Source organism: Apis cerana, linkage group LG16, assembly GCF_029169275.1.
Source record: "Apis cerana isolate GH-2021 linkage group LG16, AcerK_1.0, whole genome shotgun sequence".
Classification (NCBI taxonomy): Eukaryota; Metazoa; Arthropoda; class Insecta; order Hymenoptera; family Apidae; genus Apis; species Apis cerana.
This window is the reverse complement of record NC_083867.1, coordinates 4904678-4927650: the sequence shown is the minus strand read 5'-3', so window position 1 is coordinate 4927650 and position 22973 is coordinate 4904678. Positions and strand designations below refer to the sequence as shown.

At 20.1% G+C, this 22973-nt stretch overlaps 3 protein-coding genes across 13 annotated transcripts; 2 read left to right on the top strand and 1 right to left on the bottom strand.

Annotated features, from left to right (window-relative positions):
• The first annotated feature begins 35 nt into the window (after positions 1–35).
• On the top strand, positions 36–9193 carry LOC133667497 (probable serine/threonine-protein kinase clkA). 9 transcript variants are annotated; one of them, XM_062086551.1, is made up of 18 exons: positions 43–118; positions 461–694; positions 1407–1540; positions 1630–1731; positions 1807–1931; positions 2007–2190; positions 2285–2388; positions 2470–2586; positions 2684–2799; positions 2884–2932; positions 3047–3226; positions 3312–3531; positions 3648–4547; positions 4974–5137; positions 5282–5438; positions 5545–5589; positions 5694–6218; positions 8814–9193. In XM_062086551.1, exons 3-18 carry the CDS (start codon positions 1415–1417, stop codon positions 8820–8822), a joined length of 3123 nt encoding a protein of 1040 aa, XP_061942535.1. In that variant the 5' UTR covers positions 43–118; positions 461–694; positions 1407–1414; the 3' UTR covers positions 8823–9193. The 9 variants fall into 9 exon arrangements, with proteins under 9 accessions (XP_061942531.1, XP_061942527.1, XP_061942535.1 ...); XM_062086546.1 differs by lacking the exon at positions 8814–9193 and adding an exon at positions 754–860 and having other exon boundaries at positions 5694–7883; XM_062086544.1 differs by lacking the exon at positions 8814–9193 and adding an exon at positions 754–1125 and having other exon boundaries at positions 5694–7883.
• LOC108000370 (bifunctional glutamate/proline--tRNA ligase) lies at positions 8703–14981 on the bottom strand. 2 transcript variants are annotated; one of them, XM_062086535.1, is made up of 12 exons: positions 14818–14981; positions 14394–14576; positions 13870–14282; positions 13428–13779; positions 13186–13357; positions 12694–13095; positions 12171–12621; positions 10498–12087; positions 10006–10407; positions 9532–9923; positions 9326–9469; positions 8703–9252 (listed from the first exon to the last, which is right to left on the bottom strand). In XM_062086535.1, exons 1-12 carry the CDS (start codon positions 14864–14866, stop codon positions 9093–9095), a joined length of 4710 nt encoding a protein of 1569 aa, XP_061942519.1. In that variant the 5' UTR covers positions 14867–14981; the 3' UTR covers positions 8703–9092. The 2 variants fall into 2 exon arrangements, with proteins under 2 accessions (XP_061942519.1, XP_061942520.1); XM_062086536.1 differs by lacking the exons at positions 14394–14576; positions 14818–14981 and having other exon boundaries at positions 13870–14104; positions 14173–14281.
• Positions 14982–15600: 619 nt separating this feature from the next.
• Positions 15601–22958, top strand: LOC108000372 (serine/threonine-protein kinase D3). 2 transcript variants are annotated; one of them, XM_062086556.1, is made up of 13 exons: positions 15601–16013; positions 16599–16881; positions 16999–17130; positions 17187–17392; positions 17627–17906; positions 18008–18165; positions 18286–18347; positions 18457–18580; positions 18663–18795; positions 18878–19060; positions 19177–19923; positions 20022–20107; positions 20181–22958. In XM_062086556.1, the coding sequence occupies exons 2-13, from the start codon at positions 16617–16619 to the stop codon at positions 20292–20294; spliced, it is 2490 nt and encodes an 829-aa protein (XP_061942540.1). In that variant the 5' UTR covers positions 15601–16013; positions 16599–16616; the 3' UTR covers positions 20295–22958. The 2 variants fall into 2 exon arrangements, with proteins under 2 accessions (XP_061942540.1, XP_061942539.1); XM_062086555.1 differs by having other exon boundaries at positions 15602–16013; positions 18451–18580.
• Positions 22959–22973: the final 15 nt, after the last annotated feature.

The window sequence follows — 22973 nt, the reverse complement described above, 5'->3', positions numbered from 1 at the left end:
AATTGATTTGAACATAAAGATTATTCATTATGTCACCAGATAGCGTGATATATTGAATATTGTTATATGTAAACTGTTAACATATTCGTGGAATACATTTGGAGGATCAATTTCAAAGGTTAAAATAAATATAAAAATATATAAAAATATCAATTAAAACTTATTTATTAAATTATAAACAATTGCGTTAAATGAAAAAAATAAAAATAGAATGAAATTATTTGTCTCGATGTTGTTTCATACATAAACTTAAATTGTTTATAATTTAATTTATTAAATAAGCCTTAACTGACATTTTGATATATTAATTTTTGTATTTATTTGATTTCTAAAATTGATTCTTTAAAAATATCTCGAGAATAAATTATATATACACATTATATATATATATATATATATATATATATATATATATATATATATATATAATTATATATCTATCTATTATATATTTATATAGTAAAAAACTCCATCTGCATCATTTAATTTCTTATAAAAAAATATTCATTTCGAATTTTCAATATTTCCAAGAATAAGTGGAGATAGTGCTACATAATACATAGTATATGATACATAGTACATGTATATATAGTATGTATCACTAGAGATAGTATATTCATAAAAAATTGCTTAAATAAAGGAATGCAAGTTTGATTGGTTACTTCTGATAGATCCAATAAATTCATAAAAAGAGGTATGCATATTGACTAAAAATATTATTTACAAACGAGAATATATACTATCATGTTTCAGTAAACAATAGAAAGAAGTAAAGGAATAATCTTCTGCTGTTGTTAGCCATATTTTCGTGGATGTATTTATAATATATTTAGTTTCTCCCGCACAGTATTATTTTAAAAGTGAACTATTTTAATTAAAAAATAACTTGTTGAGATTTAAATATTTCTTATTTTTTCTTATATTTTTATTTATATTGCGGAAAAAAAATGTTTATTTAATTATTTTAAATGAAATGTTTTATTTATATTATATATTATATTATGTATTAATATTAAATTTTATTTCTGCGCAGTTTTTTGATTTTAAAACTGATATATACATTGTTTATAAGTTTTTTAAATATGTTATAAGAAATAAAATTCACGTAATATTTCTAATTTAGAGGTATATTATATCTATATATTTTATTTATTTAATTACATCTCTCATAATAAAATAACATTTATTTTAGATTTTATATTTATTTATATTTCATATATATTTATTGTATTTATTACATATTTATATTTATTTTGTTAAATATAATGTAATTACATGAATTTATTAAAAATTAAAAATGTATCATATTCTTTATATTGTTTAGAATAGTTATATTATTTAGAATTTGATATTAAATTTCTTTATATGTTATGTACATTCTAAAAGTTTTTTCTTAAATTTTGTAGCAAATACCATGTCAAAAAAAAACAAATCATCTAAACATAAAATTTGCTGCTTCTGTAGATCATCACAAAATAATGAATTGGAATTTGGAAAATTTTATAAAGATGGTAACATTGTTACACATTATTATTGTTTGGTACGTAGTTTTTATAAGTATTTTAGATATTTTTATTATTATAATAAATATTATTATAATATATAATATTTTAATATAATATTTTATAGCTTTTATCATCAAATATGCAACAGAGAGGAAAAGATGATCAAGGTATTTTAGGATTTTTGAAAACAGATATACAAAAAGAAATTCGCAGAGGAAAAAGACTGGTAAATATATACATACTATAAATTATATACAAAGAAAAAAAAACTTATAATTACTTAAAATATTTTAATTTAAAGGTATGTTCATATTGTAAAAAATCTGGTGCCACTTTGGGATGTTGCAATGCAAAATGTAAAAAAATATTTCATTATCCTTGTGGGTTAAGGGCTGGTACCTTAAATCAATTTTTTGGTGAATTTAGGTATATTATATTTATAGTAATTTTTTAATTTTAAATTTTTTAAAAAGAAATTTGATATATTATAATATATTTTAGGTCATATTGTATAAATCATAGACCAAAACAAAAAATAGATACTCAAGTTAAACGTGAATTAACAAAAACGAATGAAATAGTATGTTATATATGTTATGAGGAAGTGGATTCTTATGATACAGTTGATACAATGTGGGCTCCATGTTGTAAAAAAAATGCATGGTTCCATAGAAAATGTGTACAGGTAAAATAATAATTCATTAAGTATTTAAAATTTTAACTATAAAAAAAGTATACATTAATGAAAACATAAAAAAAATTAAAAAAATTTATTTTAGCAACTTGCTATGAGTGCTGGATACTTTTTTAAATGTCCTTTATGTAATGATAAAAAATTGTTTCAAAAAGCAATGTTAGAATTTGGTATTTTTATTCCAAGTCAGTAAGTAAATTAATAAAACTTGTGCATTTTATAATAAAATATTAAATTATAATATTTAATTACTTTTACATTTTTTTTTAGAGATGCTTCATGGGAACTTGTACCCAATGCATTTGAAGAACTTTTATATAGACATGATCAATGTGATGCTTCTGTATGTCTTTGTCCTAAAGGAAGAAAATATACAAGTTTTAATGCGTAAGCAAAAAAAAAAAATATTTTATTTATTTTTATATAATATGGTTTTAGTTCTTAATTTCTCATTTTTTATATAATTATAATTATAATTTGATAGAAAATGGAAATTAACACTTTGTCGTACTTGTGGTTCACAAGGAATTCATATGGCTTGTGGACAACTTAAATGGACTAATCCTGTTTGGGAATGTATAGAGTGTATTTCTATTCTAGGTAAAGAATAAAGCATTTTTTAATTAATTTTCAGAGAATCAATTTTTCTTTTATTAAATTTTTTTTTTATATTTATATATATAGGTAAATCTAAAGAAACTGCTAGTTCAAGTTCAATAAGAGATACATTAGAGTATGTATTAATTTTTTTAAATTAAATTAAATATTAAATTTAACTATTAAATATTATTAAAATAATAGTATAAATTTAATATAAAATTAATATATATATTAATTATTTTACTAGGAATGTTTCTGATACAGATGATTCAAACAGTGATATTTCTGTTGGTAAAGATTCACCTGTACCATTTATATCAAATTCACCACTTATAAGCTCCACATTACAAATGTCAACTATTAAATTACGTCCTGGTCCTCGAATTTATAAATTAAAACAACTTGAAGCAAAGAAAGAAATGCAAAAGTTAATATTTAAAAAATACAAAATATTAAATATATTAAATTTAATTTATTACATTCTAATAAAAATATATTTTAATGTTCATTAGCATTAATAAACAACAAACCAACGAAAATATAAATATGTTGAATTTAACAAATATGGAACAATATAGTTTACAATCCACAAGCAGTAATGAAATTTTTACGAATGTGTCAAGTTCGATAAATGAAGACAATATCAATTTTTCAATTCGACATTCCAAATCGCACTTGGATGAACAAGCTAATAATATACTTACACTTGATAATGTTAATAGCATTATAGAGGCAAATATTTATAAACAACAATTAAATAAAAATATAAATCATATAAATATTAAAAATATGAATTAAGTAATTTTATAAAATAATAAAATTTACATAAATCTATATATATTTTGCAGGCCAATAAATGTACTACATTAAATGATAAATTTGTTATTGAGGATAATGAAAATGAAAAAAATTATGTATCTGAATTTAAAGACGTTAAAATTGAATTTAATAAAAATAATATTGTATATGATTCCATTCCATCAAAAATAGAAAAATTACAAAATAATTTAAATCAAAATAATAATAAGAATTTTCAAATGAATAATTTAAATTTAATTGAATCGGATAATTTAAGAAAATTCAATTTACAAAATAAGACAAAATCTAATATTTTAGATGATAAAATAAAATTAAATCATGAAAATGAATATATTTATAGTGATTTTGTTTCAAATATTAAAATTACAAATGTAGTTTCATTGGCACCTGAAGAATTTGAAAATGTAACATCTGATGAACAAAAAAAAATCAAAAATCAAACATCACAAAATAGAAATTCAATATCATATGAAAATGATATTTTGGAATCAAATTTGAAAAGGAAATGTGACAAAATTACAATGAATCCAATAATATCATATACAAATGAACCTAAAAGATTGAAAAAAAGTAACAGTGTAATAGGAGAGACATCAAAATCATCATGCATTTCTACAAATGCTTTGATAAATGTTTCATCTAATAAAAATAATTTGCAAGTTATTCCTTATAATGAAAATAATACTATGAATGATTTTAACATACAGAATAGAGAATCACATATTCAGATTAAAAAAAATTGTAATATCTATGAAGATATACTGTGTACATCTAATACAAAATGTTTACCAAAAATTGATATATCAAATAATTTATTACATAATAAAACTGATTTAACACATGAAGAAAATACTTATACATATATAGGTATTACAAATGATGCAAATAAAGAATTTGGAAATATTAAAATTGATAGTAACATAAAAAATGTAAGTAAGATATTTTTTTAAATTGTAATTTTGTATTTTTTTTTGTAAAAAAAAAGATGTATAATAAAAACCTTTTTTTAAACTTGGTAATATTTTATAAATTCAGTATTTATTATTATTATTAAATATTTATTATTAAATAATTTATATTTAAAATATTCATTTATTAAAAAAATTATATATAATTTATTATTATATATATTATTATATATTATAATTTTAGATTGTTCTTTTTTTATAATTATTTTTATTATAATTTTTTATAATTATATTCTATTTTGTATTATTTATTTAAGAATAATTATGTTAATTTCATATATTTCAATTTAAAAATTAATTTTAAAGAGAAGTAAGATATTGCATCATGGAAACTTCGTTTATAAATTTCCTATTTTTTTTTCAATGTATCATTTGCAATCCTAACAGTGTGATGAAGATGTAAATACTAATTCTACTAGAGAATCAAGAGATAAAATTTTTACAAATGATATAAGGATCAAAAATACTGATAAATCTGTAAATTTAGACCATTTGAAATCTAAAAAATCACAAAAATTAGAACAATGGAAATCTCAAAATAATATCGAAATGTAAGTATTATAAATTATTCTTTCTAAATCTTTATAATTTTTATCAAAATTAAATTTTATATTTTTATAATTTTTTATGAATAAAATTTTTGTTAAGTAATATCAATTTATTAACAAAATATTGTAATACTTCCTAAATTGCAGGGTTAATGCAAACTATAGAATATCAAACAATAAATTTCATGATATATGTTGGCAAGAGAGAAATAAAACTATAGATTATAATAATTCTCAATTAATACCAGAATATGTACGTTTACGAGATCTTAAATTTCGTGTACATAATATAAATAATCTACAAGTAAATATACTTTAATTAATATAATATATATATTAATAATTTATATTATTATTAATATATTAAGAATTTTATTAAATATCTATAAAATTACATTTTTTTTTTGCAGATGATCTTGTACAATAAATTTTCTGTAAATATTAATATGGAATGTGTAAGTATTATAAAAAAGAATATTATATTTGATACATGAAAATATTTGTAACAAAATATTTTAAAACACAAAATAAAACTTTAAAATTTGGAAATATTTTCCAGAATATTTCATCTGCTTATACTGAAGATAAAAATACATATATATTTAATGAACAATCTAAAAATTATCAAGATGATACAAAAGAAAATTTAAATCCAGAGACAATTTCTTGCAAAAATATAACAGATGATTTATTAATGAACACAGAATTAAATATAAATGATTCAAATGTTTTTATAAATAATAATGAGAATGAAAAGATCACACAATCTAATTTGTTTAAAATAATTGAAAATAATAATGAAGGATTAAATAATGAAAATATTAATTTAATTGATAACATTGAAAATAATTTTGATACTACAATAAATTATAATGATAATTATAATAAAGAAATGAACGATATAAAACAGAATATTCCAAATTTAAATTTTGATAATATAACAGACAATTCACGTGAAGTACATAATATAATAGAAAAAGACTTGAAAAATAATTCTTATAATTCAACAAAATTAATTCAACATGTATTATTTCTTGAAAATCATGCAAATAAATCAGGAAACATGAATAAAAAAGAATTTAAAGTAAGTATTGATTTAAAGAAGATAAAAAATTTTGTTGATAATAATCCAGATTTATTCTCAAGATATAAAAAAGAAGATAATGAATGGTGCATTGAACAAGCTTTTTTAAAAGAAACAAATAATATAAGAAAAAAATTTAATTTATCAGAACACATAAAAAATTTTCAGACATAAGATAAATAAAAATCTTGAAAACTTTATACTATTATGATATAAATGTATATATTTAAATAAAATATAAATGTAGAATATTAGAATTAACAAATCACAATGTTGAAACTATAAAAAATATTAAAGATAAAAAATTTTTTCATTAAATTTACATATTAATATTTAATCAAATGAAAAATATAATAACAAAGAAATTTTAAGAAGATAAAATAGATAATAAAAGATAATAAAAATTTAAAGAAAATATATATTTTATGAATATTTATAATATAAATATGTATATAAAAATATTTTAAAGCTAAATCTTAAAAAAATACTTATTTATATTATATTATTTATTGTTTAAGTTAAAAAATATGTTTAAAAAAAGTATGTTTATATTATATTTATTTATAATAAGTATATTATCTTTATAGTATCTATATAAATATATTAATAGTATCTATATAAATAAATATTGTATATAAATATGTACAAGTATATTGTCTTTATAGTATCTAGTAAAATATCTATGTATTGATTATGTAATATTTTAAATATTTATATAATGATAATATAAAGTTTAGATATTATGAAAATATTTAGTAGATATTATGAAAATATATATATATATATGTAGAATATTAATATATATGTGAAATTTTTTGGGATGTTAATTTTAAAAATCAAAACAAATACAAAAATTAATATATAAAAATATTGGAATTGTTAAAAATTTTTTATTAAATTATAAATTGCATTTTGTATTAGAACAAGTGCTCGCAATGAACTGAAAGAAAAATAGAGTGAAATTTATTTGATGATTCTGGCTTCATTATAGCGCTATCATCCTCTATTTTATTTAAATTTTTTTTCCGCCAATTTAAATTGTTTAATTTAATAAATAAATCTTATGAACATTTTTATATATCAATTTTTGTATTTTGATCTTTAGAATCAATTCTCCTATAATTGAGCCATGAATATATTAATATTTTATGTATGTATTATACATGAATAATACAATTAAATAGAAAATGAATATAAATTGATAATATTAATAATATTATAATAATGATAATATTATAAATAAATATATAAGAAAATATATATTAGAATTATATATAAGAAAAAATAAAAATTATTAAAATTTATTTTCAACAAAAAATCAAATTTGAAAATTATTTAGAAAATTTTTTAATTATTAAATTATTCATATACATACAAAATATACATATATATCAAATTTTGAAATTTAATGTTCTTAAAAATGAAGTTTTAAGCAAAAAATTTTATTGTATTTTTATGATTTATTTTTATAGAATAATTTGTTATCTAATTGTATTATTCAGTTTAAAATATTTCATGTAATGATAAATATATTATTCTGTTTATTATTTTATTTTAATTATAAATGAAAAATATTATACATTTATACTAATGAAATTATATTTCAATTCTGTATTTAATTTTAATTTTGAAAATATTTATAATATAAATTTATTTGATTTGCCATTCTGTTCGTTTTTAATATATTTGTATTATTATAATTTAACTTGATATATATCTTATGTTGACAATTATAAAAATATTATTTATTTTATTATAATATAGATAAATATGATTTTATTTTTATAAAATAATAGAAATAAGTAAATATAATTTAAAAAATAACTCAAATATAAATATCAATTGTTTAAAACTAAAAGTAAAGATATATTTAATAGATAAATTACAAATATTTAATATTTGAAATGAAATAATAAATATTGGAAGTAATATTAATTTCAATTTTATTTATAATTTAGACAATAGTATATTACTTATAATTATTATGTTTATATTAAGTTCCATTAATTTTTTTTAATCTTTTGATTATTGATTTATTTGTCTCTTTCGCATATAAAAAATTGCGAGATTTTTCTGATTTTTAATAATATTGTAACAAAGTTTTAATATTTAAATTTCTTTCAAAAATAAACTTTTTTTATTAATTAATATTCTATTAAAATATTCTATTAAAAATTTATTTATAATATAATAAATTAATATATTATTATATATATAACATTATATATATATATATATATTATATATATAATATATTAAATGTAAATATATAAAGTGTAAATATTTTTTTTTTTGCTTATAAAATACTTATTAGGTTAATATAGAACAACATAGGATAATTAAGTTATCTCTCTTGAAAATTTCTGGTTTGTAAAAAAATAAAATTTATTTGCAAGAATAAATCACAAACAGAATAGCATGGTTAATTTATAATAAAATTATAATTTATAATAAAATTTTAAAATTTATAAAACATTAAAAATATAAATAGTATATTAATAGTTTATTTGCAATAAAAAATACATAAATACATTAAATAAATATAAATATTTTACTACTATTTTTTAAAATAATTTTTATTTTATTTTGTTTTAGGTAACATAACAGACACTTTTTCTTAAAATTTGTTCATGTTAATTAACATGAATTTAAGTATAATTTAAGTATAAATGAAATAAATAGATTAAATAAAGCAATTGTGAACAAATTATAAAATAAAATCTATTACCTAATCTATTATCAAATTTGGAAATAAACAATATAAATATCAATTCATATAAATAAATATAAAGTTATTTCAAAATTATATAAGAAAACATGTTTTTTAAAGGAATTTTTATTGTTTCAATCTTATATTTTTTATATTGAATTATTTTAATAACTACGGCCAAAAAGTGTATAAAATTTGGGTTTGTTTTGACAATTAGGATGAATACATGTTTGTTTGTCAGAAGATAATAATGGTTGTTCAAATGGTATACAAAGACTTTTTGCACCCATTGATAATGTTCCAAGTTCTCCTACTATATCCTCCCTATGAAAAAAAATAAAATAGTTATTTATATTATGAAGATACAATTATTTAAAAAAATTTTAATAATATTTACCGTGCACTGTCAGTTTTAATATTATCTTCACAAAATGATTCTCCACAAAATGGTGATAATAATATATTTTTCTTATTTAGATAAGAACAAAATTCATTCCAATTATCTGCACGTTTGATATGTTCATTTAAATTTTTTCTTGCTCTATTAAAAAAGACATTAATTATAATAGTAATATTTATATCCTGTTTTTAAATGATACTTACTTGGAAAGCATATTTGATTGTATGTCAGTCAACAATGTATGTAAAGCAACAAGCACTTCAGATCTATTTGCAAATACTCTTTGAAAATTATCTCTGCGTACAAAAGTGACTTGATTTTTTTCTAAATCTTTAGGTCCTAATTCGATTCTTACAGGCACTCCTTTCAATTCCCAGTGATTAAATTTCCAACCTGGTGTGCGATTATTGCGATAATCTGCTTTAACTCTAAGTAATTTATCTTTTGACAATTCATCCAATAATTTATTACATTCAGAAAATAATAACTCTCTTTGTTGTGATGTTGTATTAACTGTAATACCACAAGGTACTATAATAGCTTGAATACAAGCTACATTTGGTGGTAATACTAAACCTTTATCATCTCCGTGAATCTATAAATTTATTACAATTATTCCATTGAAAAATATTTTTATATTAAAAAAAAATTTTTATATTAAAACAAAAAATATATACCATTATCATAACTCCAATTGTTCGAGTTGTTAGACCCCATGAATTTTGATAGACAAAAGTTTTTTCATCACTTTCTACGGCACCTTCTACTTGAATATTGAACATTTTAGAAAAATTTTGTCCGAGATGATGACTTGTCGCTCCTTGTATTGCACGACCACTTGTTGAAATAAAAGCTTCAACTGTAGTAGTGTAATCACCACCAGCAAATTTCTCCTTTTCAGTTTTACGACCTTTAATAACAGGTACTGCTAATAAGTCTTCATACACTCTTGCATACATATTTAAAATCATCAAAACTTCTTCATCAGCCTCAGCTTTAGTAGCAAAAGCAGTGTGACCTTCTTGCCATAAAAATTCTCTTGTACGTAAGAAAGGTTTGGGATCTTTAAATTCCCATCTCTGTAATAAAAAATTTTTTTATAATATAAATTATAAATACAATTGAAATTTCTTTCTTGTAATAATTAATTATTTATATTTAATACTTACTACTACATTATTCCATTGATTAAGTTTTAAAGGAAGTTCAGTATCAGATTTTAACCATTTGGCATAAGCAGGATACATTACAGTTTCTGATGTTGGTCTTATAGCAATTGGTTCCGATAAATTCGATTCTCCACATTTTGTCACCCACGCAACTTCAGGAGCAAAATCTGTTATGTGTGCTTTTTCTTTTTCCAATACTGTTTTCGTAACGAAAATAGGAAAATAACATTCTTGTACGCCCATTTGTGTTATTTCTTTATCAATATATTCTTTTATTATTTTCCAAATAGCAAAACTCCACGGACGGAGAATATAACAACCAGATACATCATAATATTCAATCATACCACTTTTAGTAATAATTTGAGAATACCATTCAAAAAAATTTTCTTCTTTTTTTGCTTCCAATCCTAACCTTGTTTTGCCTATATCTATATCTTTTATATCTTCATTTTTATTTATTTCTTTATTTGATATATTTTTTCGTTTTTCGCATTTAGAAGCATCTTCTTTTTTTTTCTTCTTAGACGATGTATCATAGTTTATTGACTTCCATTCTTGACCAGTTAATGTTTTATAATTATTTTTCAAATCTATCAGAATTTTTACTTCTTGATCAATAATACTTTTATCTGTTTTAATTTCCTTTAATTGCCTTACTTTATCTCCTTGTTTTTGTATACTTTCTAAAATTTTATCTGCAGAATTTTCTTTATGTGTTACATTATTAGTTATTGGAATAATGGATGGTTTCCAATCTTGGTCTGTAGCCAATTTATACTCTGCTTTCAAAGTCAATAGCTTTTTTACTTCTTCATCAATAATACTTTTCTCTGCTTTCATACTTTTTAATTGTCTTATTTTATCTCCTTGTTCTTGTATATTTTTCGAAATTTTATTAACAGAATTTTCAGAATTTTTTTTCACGTTAGTTTTTAAAATAGATGGTTTCCAATCTTGACCTGTAACTATTTTATAATCTGATTTTAAAGTCAACAGTTTTTTTACTTCTTCATCAATAATATTTTTTTCTACTTTTGTATTTTTTAATTGTCTTATTTTATCCCCTTGTTTTTGAATTTCACTAGATAATTTTATAGCATGTGAGTCTTTTGATATATTTTGTGTTGCATCTTGAATTTTTACTTCACTCCAATCAATACCAGTTTTATTTTTATATTCTTTTTTTAAATCTGAAAATAATTGTATTTCTTGATTTATTTTTGATTGTAGTTCTTCAATTTTTCTTTCTTGTTGTATAATATTTTCGGATAATTCATTTTCTTTAGATATCAATTGCTGTTGAAATTTATTTGAATTATTATTGGATTTATTTGAAACCATAGTACATATATTTTCCTGAGAATTTTTTTTAATAGAAGTCGAAGTAATATTAGAAAATGTTGATTTTGTATTTGCAATATGACCATCTGGAATATGAAATAGAATTAAAGGTTCTTCTCTAGAAGAAAATGAACTAACTGGAGCATAAGGTACATCACATCGAAAAAATCCTTTTCTTTGTAATTGAATTATTTCTCCTTTTCTCACACGTTTCAATTCTGTTTCTCCAAACATTTGTACTTCAATCTAAAATATTAATTATATATTTTTGATTATTTTTTAAATCTAAAATTTTATATAATATTTTTATAGTTTTTATAAAAACTTACTCTTGTATTTTTTGTAATAAAATTTTTGTAATCATCATCTTTTCCCAATACTGGTTTATTTATAATATGATCAAAATAAACAGCATAGCATGGAATTAAATTAGTTTTATTGATATTATCATTTTTATCAGAAGGTATGGATAACCACGTAATTTTTAATGTATTTTTATAATCTTTATTTTCCAAATTTAATTGTCCTATTATTTGTGTAATGACATCATTCTTTTTCTCAATTTTTTTTATTATTATGTTACCCCAATTAATGAAAGTAACATTTTGGCCTTCAATTAGCATATTTGCATCATCTCTTTCAATATATAGCTCTGATCTTATTAATACTTGTTTTGTACCTTTTGATGCATCTTTTGGATGATTTTGAACAACTAGCCACTTTTCTTCTACATCATTTATATATACTGGTACAATTTTATCATATTCTAAAGCAGTATATCTAAAACATAATATTATACGGATTATTTTTATACATATTTTTTATACAAAAGTTGTTCATATAATAATATACCTAGTGGCAATTGGATCAATGACTTTTTTGTTAAATGCCCATATTTTATCCCATTCCATGAAAACAACAGATTTCGAACTACCTTGAGCAATGATAAATTGCTTTAATCCTTCAATTGTCATTCCCCTTCTCAAAATACCTCGTACAGTTGGAAAACGTGGATCATCCCAACCATCAACTAAACCTTCATTAACAAACCAAGTTAATTTTCTTTTTGATAAAACTGTATGTGTCATATTCAAACGTGAATATTCCCAAATATAAGGACGCCTCAGTCCTAAAGAATCTATTATCCAATAAAATTGAATATCTCTGTCATGATATTCTGTTGTACGTAAAGTATGAGTAACATTTTCAATGGCATCAATAATTGGACAAGCAAAATCATATGTTGGATAAACTCTACATAGAAAATTGTAAATGAGTTATATATAAAAATAAATAAAATTTATTAATTATTAATATTTAAATTATTTAATATCTAATGCATACTTGTATTTTGTTCCAGTTCGAGGATGTGGTTCTGGTTTGCATCTATAAATTGTCGGATCTCGTAAACAACCATTCGTTGATTGATAATCAATTTTTGCTCTAGCACAACATTCCTGACCTTTAACAGTACCATGTTGCATCTCTTTCCATAATTCAAGATTTTTTTCAATAGCTAAAAATGTTTTCATTATAATAACTTAATTTTCTTTCATTTAAACAATTTTAAAATTTTTTATATTTACAATTGTTTCTATTTGGTGACATTAATTTCTGATCACGTTGTTCTTTCATTATATCAGCTGGAGTATCATCTATATATGCTTTATTCTCTTTTAATAATTTAGTACAAAATTCCAACATCAAATCAAAATAATCAGAAGAATGTGTAAATCGATCTGGTTTAATTTGTAATAGTTCTAAATCTTCTAGAATAGCTTTCTCAAATTCTACATTTTCTTTTGCAGGATTTGTATCATCAAATCTCATAATGAGTTGTCCTTGAAATGTTTCTGCATAATATTGATTTAACAAAGCAGCCTTAGCATGTCCAATATGCAAATATCCACTAGCTTCTGGTGGAAAACGTACTACAACCTATTATGATAATATATATGATTTACAAAAAAAAAAAAAAAAAAAATAAATATAAACATTTTATACATTTTATATATTTAAATTACTTACTTTACCCATTTCTGCTCCAGGCAAATCAATAAATTTACCTTCTTGTTTTCTTTGTCCTACTTGTTTATTGATAATTTTTTCAGATTTTACTTTATCGTGAGGAAATAATTTTACATTTTTTTTAATTGAAAGTAGTACTTCTGTCACAGCAGATAATGAAAGCATCTGTTTATACCATCTATTTATATTAATAAATTTTTTTTCAAAATTTACAAAACATTTCTTATCTAAAAGACTACAAAATACATGGATATCAGCTATTGTTATTTTTTTGGAAACCAACCAAGTATTTGTCATCAATACATTATCTAAATAATAAAGTGTATCTTCTTTAAGTGAGCAAGACCCTAAAGGTCCAATTGTAAATGATAACCAATGATCAACTTCAGTTTTTTCACGAGGATTAGTACCACCTAAATTAATTATATAGTAAAAAAATATATATATAATAAAAATTAATAAAAATAAAATATATATTATGTATATATTTTATAAAAAAATTAAATATGTATACATTTATTTACCATAAAGATCTGTACATACAGTTCTAGCAAAATAACGACTAATATCATTACTTTTTTCTCCCAAAATTTTATTTTGACTATCTATTAATTGTATATTTCCATGATCTTTCCAATCATCACACCAAACTATTTCAATTTTTTCTTTAATTTGAGAATTGATAATCTCTACTACTATTAAAGCATCTACATAAATTGGAAAATTAATTAGTAATATAATTATATTTAAGAAATTAAAAAAATAAAATACTTTAATTTAATTAAATAAAATGAAATTTTTTATTCATATTAAAAAAATGAAACAATAAAATCTTTACTTAATTAATCTTTAATTAATCTTTACTTAATTTTTAACATCTGTTTCATACATTACTTTTTCTAGTTAAAATTGTCAAATGTATTGAAATTATATTATAATAAGACTTACCCACTGGAGGATTTTTTGAATCAACTATAAGTTTATAAGTCATTTTCATATAAAGAATTTAAGCTTAAATGAAAATTATATTCATAAATATATTCATATAGGTTAGAAATTCTCCACGTGTTTAATGATATCTGTTGGTCGATTCGACTTTTTCTGTATATATATATATATATATATATATTTGAGATTCTCATGTATTTATTCTCATTGTATTCTCATACATATTCTCATGTATATAATAAAAGTAATAGATAAGAAAAATATTTTGAAGCATTTAAATTAGATGGAAATATAATATATTATATTAGATATAATATATATTATATATAAATATATATATATATATATATACAATATATACATATTATATACATATAATATTTTATGATAGAATTAAAATTTGAATTTCATTCGAAAACAATGACATTTTTTTATATACAAATTTGTAAATATAGAATAAATATTAAAATATAAAATTTATATATAGTATTTAAAATTACAAATCTTAAATTTGTAATTTTAAATACTATATATATTGTATATATATATTGTGTGTGTAAAATATATATATATATATATATATATATATTATAATAGATAATTATAATATTTATCATATATTCAAAAATACTAAAAAGAAGATTAATAAAAGCAAAATGTATTTTTATTTAAAAATATTAAATATTTAATTTTCTTTTCTTCAATTTATAATTTTAATTTTCCCTATACAGTTATTTGCCTTCGTTTTTGATTGGATTAATAACACCATAACGTTGATACTGTTTTTAATAATCTTTGGTAACAACTGTCTGGCACTAGATTTTTACATATGTAAATTCGTGGTGATTGATTGATTGATTCATTTCAAATTTTCGTATAGTATATTATAATTTTTAATAAATTTTAAGCAATAATTGTAAATACTATAAATTTATAAATCGTTTATAAATTTGAATCTACTTATATACTCTGTATATAATAATATATAATAGATAGAAGTATACGCAAAGGTGGGTCGGTCACCTGGAGATAACTGTAAAATGTCATCAACGAATGTGTGTCAGGCATGGATTTGATGCTGTTCGATGACACTTGTGAGAGCTGTTGTCACAATAATTATGTTTCATCAATGTTAATTTGATCAGAAAGAAAACAGCTACCTTAATACAGAATCTTCCGTTTATTAATTTAAATATGTACGTAAAATAATTCTTATTTAAACAAAACATATATTTTATTAATAAAAGTAAATATTATATCATATGTATTTTTCATATGTATTGAAATTTCATGTAATCAAAATGTATTCTAAATAGAACTATTTTTATAAAAATATACTATTTTAATAAAAATAACGATAATATATTTATTTTATTTTTATTAATAAAATAATTAAAATAATTAATTAATAATTTCTTAAATTAATTTTAATTCAATTTATTTTATTAGTAATTTTTAAATATTTTAATTTATGCACATAATTATGCATGATAATTATTTAATCAATTTAAATAAAAGAAAAATATGTTTTATGTTAATTTTAATAATTTTAATAAAAATGCACAATTTATGAATATTATATGAAAAACATAAACATAAAAAGATCGATATTATTAATTTTTATGTTGTTTTATTGTTTTATTAATTTTTATATTTATATAAGTGCCAAATGTTTTAATTTAATGATTTATATATATATCATATATTACATATTACATAATATTATATTATTCAATTATATTCAAATATTAAAAATATATAAATTTATTTTTTTATTATAGATAAAGAAAACAATTAATATGGAGGGACCAGAAGTAACATTTTTATTTCAATTTGGTTTAACACGTGATACTGTTACTGTTGAAAGCAGCACATTGACTCTTAAGACTCTTAAAGAATTTGCTTGTGATTTTATAAATACTAAGTGTCCCGAACATGGTTTAAATCATTTATTTGAACGATTGCTTTTATTTAAACATGATTATAGTTCCACTAATATTTTACAACTTATTACAAATGCAACTGAAGTTGTTGATGAAACATTAGTGGAAATTGTTCTAACTGGTAAATTTTAAATATAATATAATATAAAAAATATATAATTACATATAAGATTACATAGAAATAATATAAAAATGAAAAAGTTATAAAAAGAAAATAATTATTAATTTTTTTTTGTAGCACAAGTGCCAAATGAAGAAGTTCCCATTCGTCCCCATGCTTTAACTGTTCATTCATATAAAGTTCCCACATTTTGTGATTTTTGTGGAGAAATGTTATTTGGTCTTGTTCGACAGGGCTTAAAATGTGAAGGTAAATATAAATTATGTTATTACTTTTAATTATATTATATTATAATTATTTTATAGGTTGTGGAATGAATTATCATAAAAGATGTGTTATAAAAGTACCTAATAATTGCTCACATGATGCCAGTCAAAGACGACGTAGTTCTGCAATGTTAAATGTACCAAGATCTCCAAGTCAAGGATCTACTAGTAGTTTGACCAGCATTAGTGATGATAATCATAGTACAAATAATACACCGAATGCAAGTCAAAATAATAGTACTTTGGTAAAATTTTTATCTAAAATAATAACTTATAATTTATATAAATTATATATATTATAAATATATATTATAAATTATATATATTATAAATATATATTATAAATATATATTATAAATTATATATATTATAAATATATATTATAAATATATATTATAAATTATATATATTATAAATATATATTATAAATATATATTATAAATTATATATATAAATTGCTATGTTGTCTATATTTATAGACAATACCAAGTATAATGGCACCGAAGCAATCTCGTTCTCCTTCATTGGGAGGAAGACCAGTATGGGTTGAACGAGAATTAGCAACAAGAATAAAAATTCCACATACATTTGTAGTACATACTTATACCAGGCCAACAGTATGTGGATATTGTAAAAAATTATTACGAGGTTTATTTAAACAAGGCCTACAATGCAAAGATTGTCAATATAATGCACACAAAAAATGTATCGAAAAAATACCTAAAGACTGTACTGGAGAAAATCCACGCGATAATACAGGTTTTTTTTATTTTTATTTCATTAATGATAAATAATTTTTTTATAAATATTATTTCAATGAAAAAAAAATATATATAAAATAAATATATATATATATATAGGTAATGAATATCCTGATAGTGGTGTGGGTAGCGAACCAGAAGGAAAATGTGATAATAGAAATGAAGAAGGTGATGGTGATAGTGATGCTGAATCTCCTTCACCTCCTCAACATTCGTCTTTTGTAGTAGATGAAACAAAGACATCTGACGAATACAATGTAAATATACTTCTATTCTACAAAAATAAATTTTTGTAAAATATTATAGTTATAGTATATAAATATCCTATAAAATATAGATTTATTAATATAACATATTATTTATTTGGATTTTTATAGGATCAAGTTCCAAGCAATGATGATATTATTTATGATGAATTTCAAAAATCCAGACCATCAAGGTAAATTATAAAAATATATTAAATTATATGCATATATATGTGTTTGTATATTTTAAATTTATATATTATATATTATTATGTGTGTATTTCATCACTATGCTAGTTGCAGTTCTACACCAAGCAATAATATTCCTTTAATGCGCATAGTGCAAAGTGTTAAACATACAAAACGTCGTGGTTCAAAAGTTTTGAAAGAAGGTTGGATGGTACATTTTACAAATCGTGATTCAATGGTAAATAATTCATAGATTAGAAACATATAGATATATTTTATCATATAGATAGATTATTAAAATTTATATTTTAAATTTACAGAGAAAAAAACATTATTGGCGACTTGATACAAAAGCTATAACATTATTTCAAAATGAAAATAGTTCCAAATATTATAAAGAAATTCCATTGGTTGAAATATTATCTATTGAAAGTGCTGAAACATCCCATTCACGTATATATTTAATATTTTATTAAGTTTAATATAATATTATTAAGATTATAAAATAATACGAAAAATGCGAATTACATTTTAGATATAATGCATTGCTTTGAGTTAAAAACTGCCAATATTGATTATTATGTTGGAGAAGATTCTTCATATGGAGATAATTGTAGCCAAGTTCCTCCACCAGAAAGTGGTATTGGAGCACATATAGCTAGATCATGGGAAACTAGTATTAGACAAGCATTAATGCCTGTAACTACCATATCCACCAGTATGTGATTTATTTTTTATATTTGTGTGTTATTATTTTCTTATATAATATTAAAAATTAATATATTAATGTCAAAATAAAAAAATATGTTTTATATAAAAATATTATTATTTTAGATCAGGAACAATCTACAGAACCTGAAGAAAATATCACAGATATGTCTCAGTTATATGAGATATTTCCTGACGAAGTTTTAGGTTCTGGACAATTTGGCACAGTATATGGAGGTATTCATCGTAAAAGTAGCCGAGCAGTTGCTATTAAAGTTATTGATAAACTACGTTTTCCTACAAAACAAGAAGCACAACTTAAAAATGAAGTTGCAATTTTACAAAATCTTTCACATAGCGGAGTAGTTAATTTAGAACGAATGTTCGAAACCCCTGAACGAATATTTGTAGTTATGGAAAAATTAAAAGGCGATATGCTGGAAATGATATTAAGTTCAGAACGTGGTCGTCTTAGTGAAAGAGTAACGAAATTCCTAATTACACAAATATTAGTAGCATTAAAACATTTACATAGCAAGAATATAGTACATTGTGATTTAAAGCCTGAAAATGTATTGCTAAGTAGCGATAATGAATTTACACAAGTGAAACTTTGCGATTTCGGTTTTGCCAGAATTATAGGAGAAAAAAGCTTCAGAAGAAGTGTTGTTGGTACTCCTGCATATTTAGCACCAGAAGTTTTAAGAAACAAGTGTTACAATCGTTCTTTAGATATGTGGAGTGTTGGTGTAATTATTTATGTTTCTTTAAGTGGTACATTTCCATTTAATGAAGAAGAAGATATTAATGAACAGATTCAAAATGCTGCTTTTATGTATCCACCTATTCCTTGGCAGGAAATCTCACCTGATGGTAAATTAATATAATTATAAATAAAATAATCCTATTTAATTCTTATTTAATAATAAAAATCAATAAAATCAATAAAATTTATTTTACTTTTTTTTTAGCAATTGATTTAATTAATAATTTATTACAAGTAAAACAAAGAAAACGTTATACTGTGGATAAGAGTTTACAACATGTCTGGCTTCAGGTAAGCATTTTTATAAATATTTTTTAATATTATAACATATATTTATGTTATTTTATACAATATTTTTTTTAAGGATTATCAAACATGGTGTGATTTACGAGAATTAGAAGCAAAAGTGGGATATCGTTATTTAACTCACGAAAGTGATGATGCTCGATGGTTAGCATATAGTAATCAGTGTACATGACAGAATTATCCGCCTTCGTTAAACATCGAAACACTACCAAATAATTTGTCTATACATAAAGGCTGGGCACGTAGTGCTCGAGCTACATTACGACGTTTTATTCGTGCCTGACTTGAATACATTCAATTCATGAAAGGGAGTACAATTAATATTTCATTATAAATATCAGTATATTGATATTAAACAAAACTATATATCTTCCAAGATATTTTATGTAGAAAATAAAAATTATTATGTAGAAAATTACTTAGACTGCATTCGTAAGATAAGATACTCAATGGATATATGAAAACAACAGCAATTTTTTTATGAACATTCTTAAATTTTAGTAATGAATTTAAACATGTTTCATTATATATTATTAAATTATTTAATAAAAATTTTTTGCTCTAAACAAATTATGAAAAATATTCAATTATGAAAAATATATAAAATAATAGATATAATGTAATCATGACATTTTTGATAATTATTTATCTTATCATAATATAAATAATTGTTTCATGCTGTTTTATCAATCTAATATATTGAATATATAATCTTTTTTGAAATATAAGCGCTAATATAAATAATAATAAATTTTCAAGCTTAATATAGAAATATATGCATAGAATATTTTATAACTTTGCAAAGATGCTTAAAATAGAATAATTATAAAATTATAATAATTAAAATAACAGTATATAGCAGTATATATGAATTACAAAATATATGTATATTTCTTTTATATACATAAAATCTTTGGGGTATGGTTAAGAATATTATTGTAGAAATTTCTTAGCAATTCAAGTTTTTCATAGATTAAATTAATATATATTATGCTATGATAAATTTATTGTTCGTATTTTCGCTTTAAAATATTTAAATTTAGAAGTTAAAAATTTTGACATTTATAACTCATGTCAAATTCTTTTAAGAACTTTAATGAAAATAACTAAAAATTATAAAATCGTGAATAAAATATATACTGTAATTTATTGATTTTTATGTGATAAAAAATAAGATTATTGCAGATTATGCAGTCTTCTTAAACTTTTGATCTTATAGATCATAATAAACTTTATAAGCATTTTTCTTTATTTTATTAATCATAATAAGTAAATTCATAATTAAATAAATGTATTCTAAATAATTTAAAATTTATCATATATACTTAGAAAAAAATTTCTATATAACAATATTATAATTACTGTTGTGATAAATTTTGTATTAGAAAATAGCAAAACAAATTTTTTTTTAAACTACTTGATAATTAGTATGTAATAGAAATAATAATAAATTTCAAGTTTTAAATATATTTATTATTTTTTTGCAATATTGTTTTATTTTTTATTATTTTATTTAAAACAAAATACATTCCAATCAGAAAGGAAATTATATATTTTTTTTAAATATTGTGTTCAATCCATTATGTTTTCTATAATTAATAGGATAAAATAAAATTTATAAAGTCATTAATACATATACATATACATATATATATATATATATATGTTTATTAAAAATTTAAAATTTTTGTTTAGTTTATATTAAAATCTTAAAAATTAATACTTCATTATATTAAAATTATCATATTTTTTAAAATTATTTTTTGATTAGAATATTTATTCATTTTTCTTATTGATGATAAAAACTGATAATAATAATGCATAGTGATAGAACAAAAATAATTTAAAATCAGAAAATTCTCATTGAAAAATAATTTTATTATTTTTTTTGAATTCAGAAATATATAAACAAATATATATAAATGTATTTTTTTATTTTTTAGATAAATATTTTATAATAATTGACTTGTTTTTGGATAGTAATATTTTAATATTTTAATAGAATATTGTATTTTAAAACAAATAATTTTTCATTTATAAGTTTTATAAATATAATGTATGAATATAGATGATGCCATTTTACTTATGTATCAGTTAATTACCAGAATCTTATATGATTTCCAAAATACTTAATTATTTTATTTGAGATTATATTTTTTTATATGTAATTAATTTAACATCAAATGCACAAATATGGCCTATATTTTTTTAAAAATTTAAAAGTTTAAAAAAATATTTTAATTATGTAACAAATATAGTATATTGCTATCTTTATCTTTTTATTTTCTAAAACATTTATATATTATGAATATTAAAAATAGTATATTAAAGTAGTCAATATTGCGATAATGAATTTAAAATATATATAATTGCTACTATAATTTTATAATAAACTTTCCACAAATATTTTCATTTATATACATATAAAAAGATTTGTGCAATATCAATATATATTGTTATATTTAAAATATAACTTTTTTTATATATATAACAATAAATATATATTGTTATATTTACTATCTCTATTAGATTGATAATAGTTTAATACTTAACATTATGTTCTATCTATATTTTAATTATTTGTACATATTAAATTTATTTAAAATTTTATATTACTTAAAAATATTTGTAAACGCTATATTTTATAAAAACTAACTATGTATTTTTTTGAACTTAATTTATAATATGATTTATAATTAACAAAAAGTACTTAAAAAAAAGACAGTAATATTATTATAGATTTTATGTATAATTAACAAATTTTCAAAAACTTATTGTTATTTCATTATTGTATTTATTATGGTAATGTGAATAAATAAATTATTAATTAATAGAATTTATAATTATTTAT

Coding starts and splice junctions, on each gene's coding strand:
- LOC133667497 (XM_062086547.1), top strand. CDS start 1,415: ATGTCAAAAAAAAACAAATCATCTAAACATAAAATTTGCTGCTTCTGT. Junction 4,548..4,973: donor TTGATAGTAACATAAAAAAT/GTAAGTAAGATA, acceptor CAATCCTAACAG/TGTGATGAAGATGTAAATAC. Junction 5,439..5,544: donor ATAATATAAATAATCTACAA/GTAAATATACTT, acceptor TTTTTTTTGCAG/ATGATCTTGTACAATAAATT.
- LOC108000370 (XM_062086535.1), bottom strand. CDS start 14,866: ATGAAAATGACTTATAAACTTATAGTTGATTCAAAAAATCCTCCAGTG. Junction 12,088..12,170: donor TTATTACAAAAAATACAAGA/GTAAGTTTTTAT, acceptor TTAATATTTTAG/ATTGAAGTACAAATGTTTGG. Junction 10,408..10,497: donor ATCAATGGAATAATGTAGTA/GTAAGTATTAAA, acceptor TTTTTATTACAG/AGATGGGAATTTAAAGATCC.
- LOC108000372 (XM_062086555.1), top strand. CDS start 16,617: ATGGAGGGACCAGAAGTAACATTTTTATTTCAATTTGGTTTAACACGT. Junction 17,907..18,007: donor AAATCCACGCGATAATACAG/GTTTTTTTTATT, acceptor ATATATATATAG/GTAATGAATATCCTGATAGT. Junction 18,348..18,450: donor CAAAAATCCAGACCATCAAG/GTAAATTATAAA, acceptor TCACTATGCTAG/TTGCAGTTCTACACCAAGCA.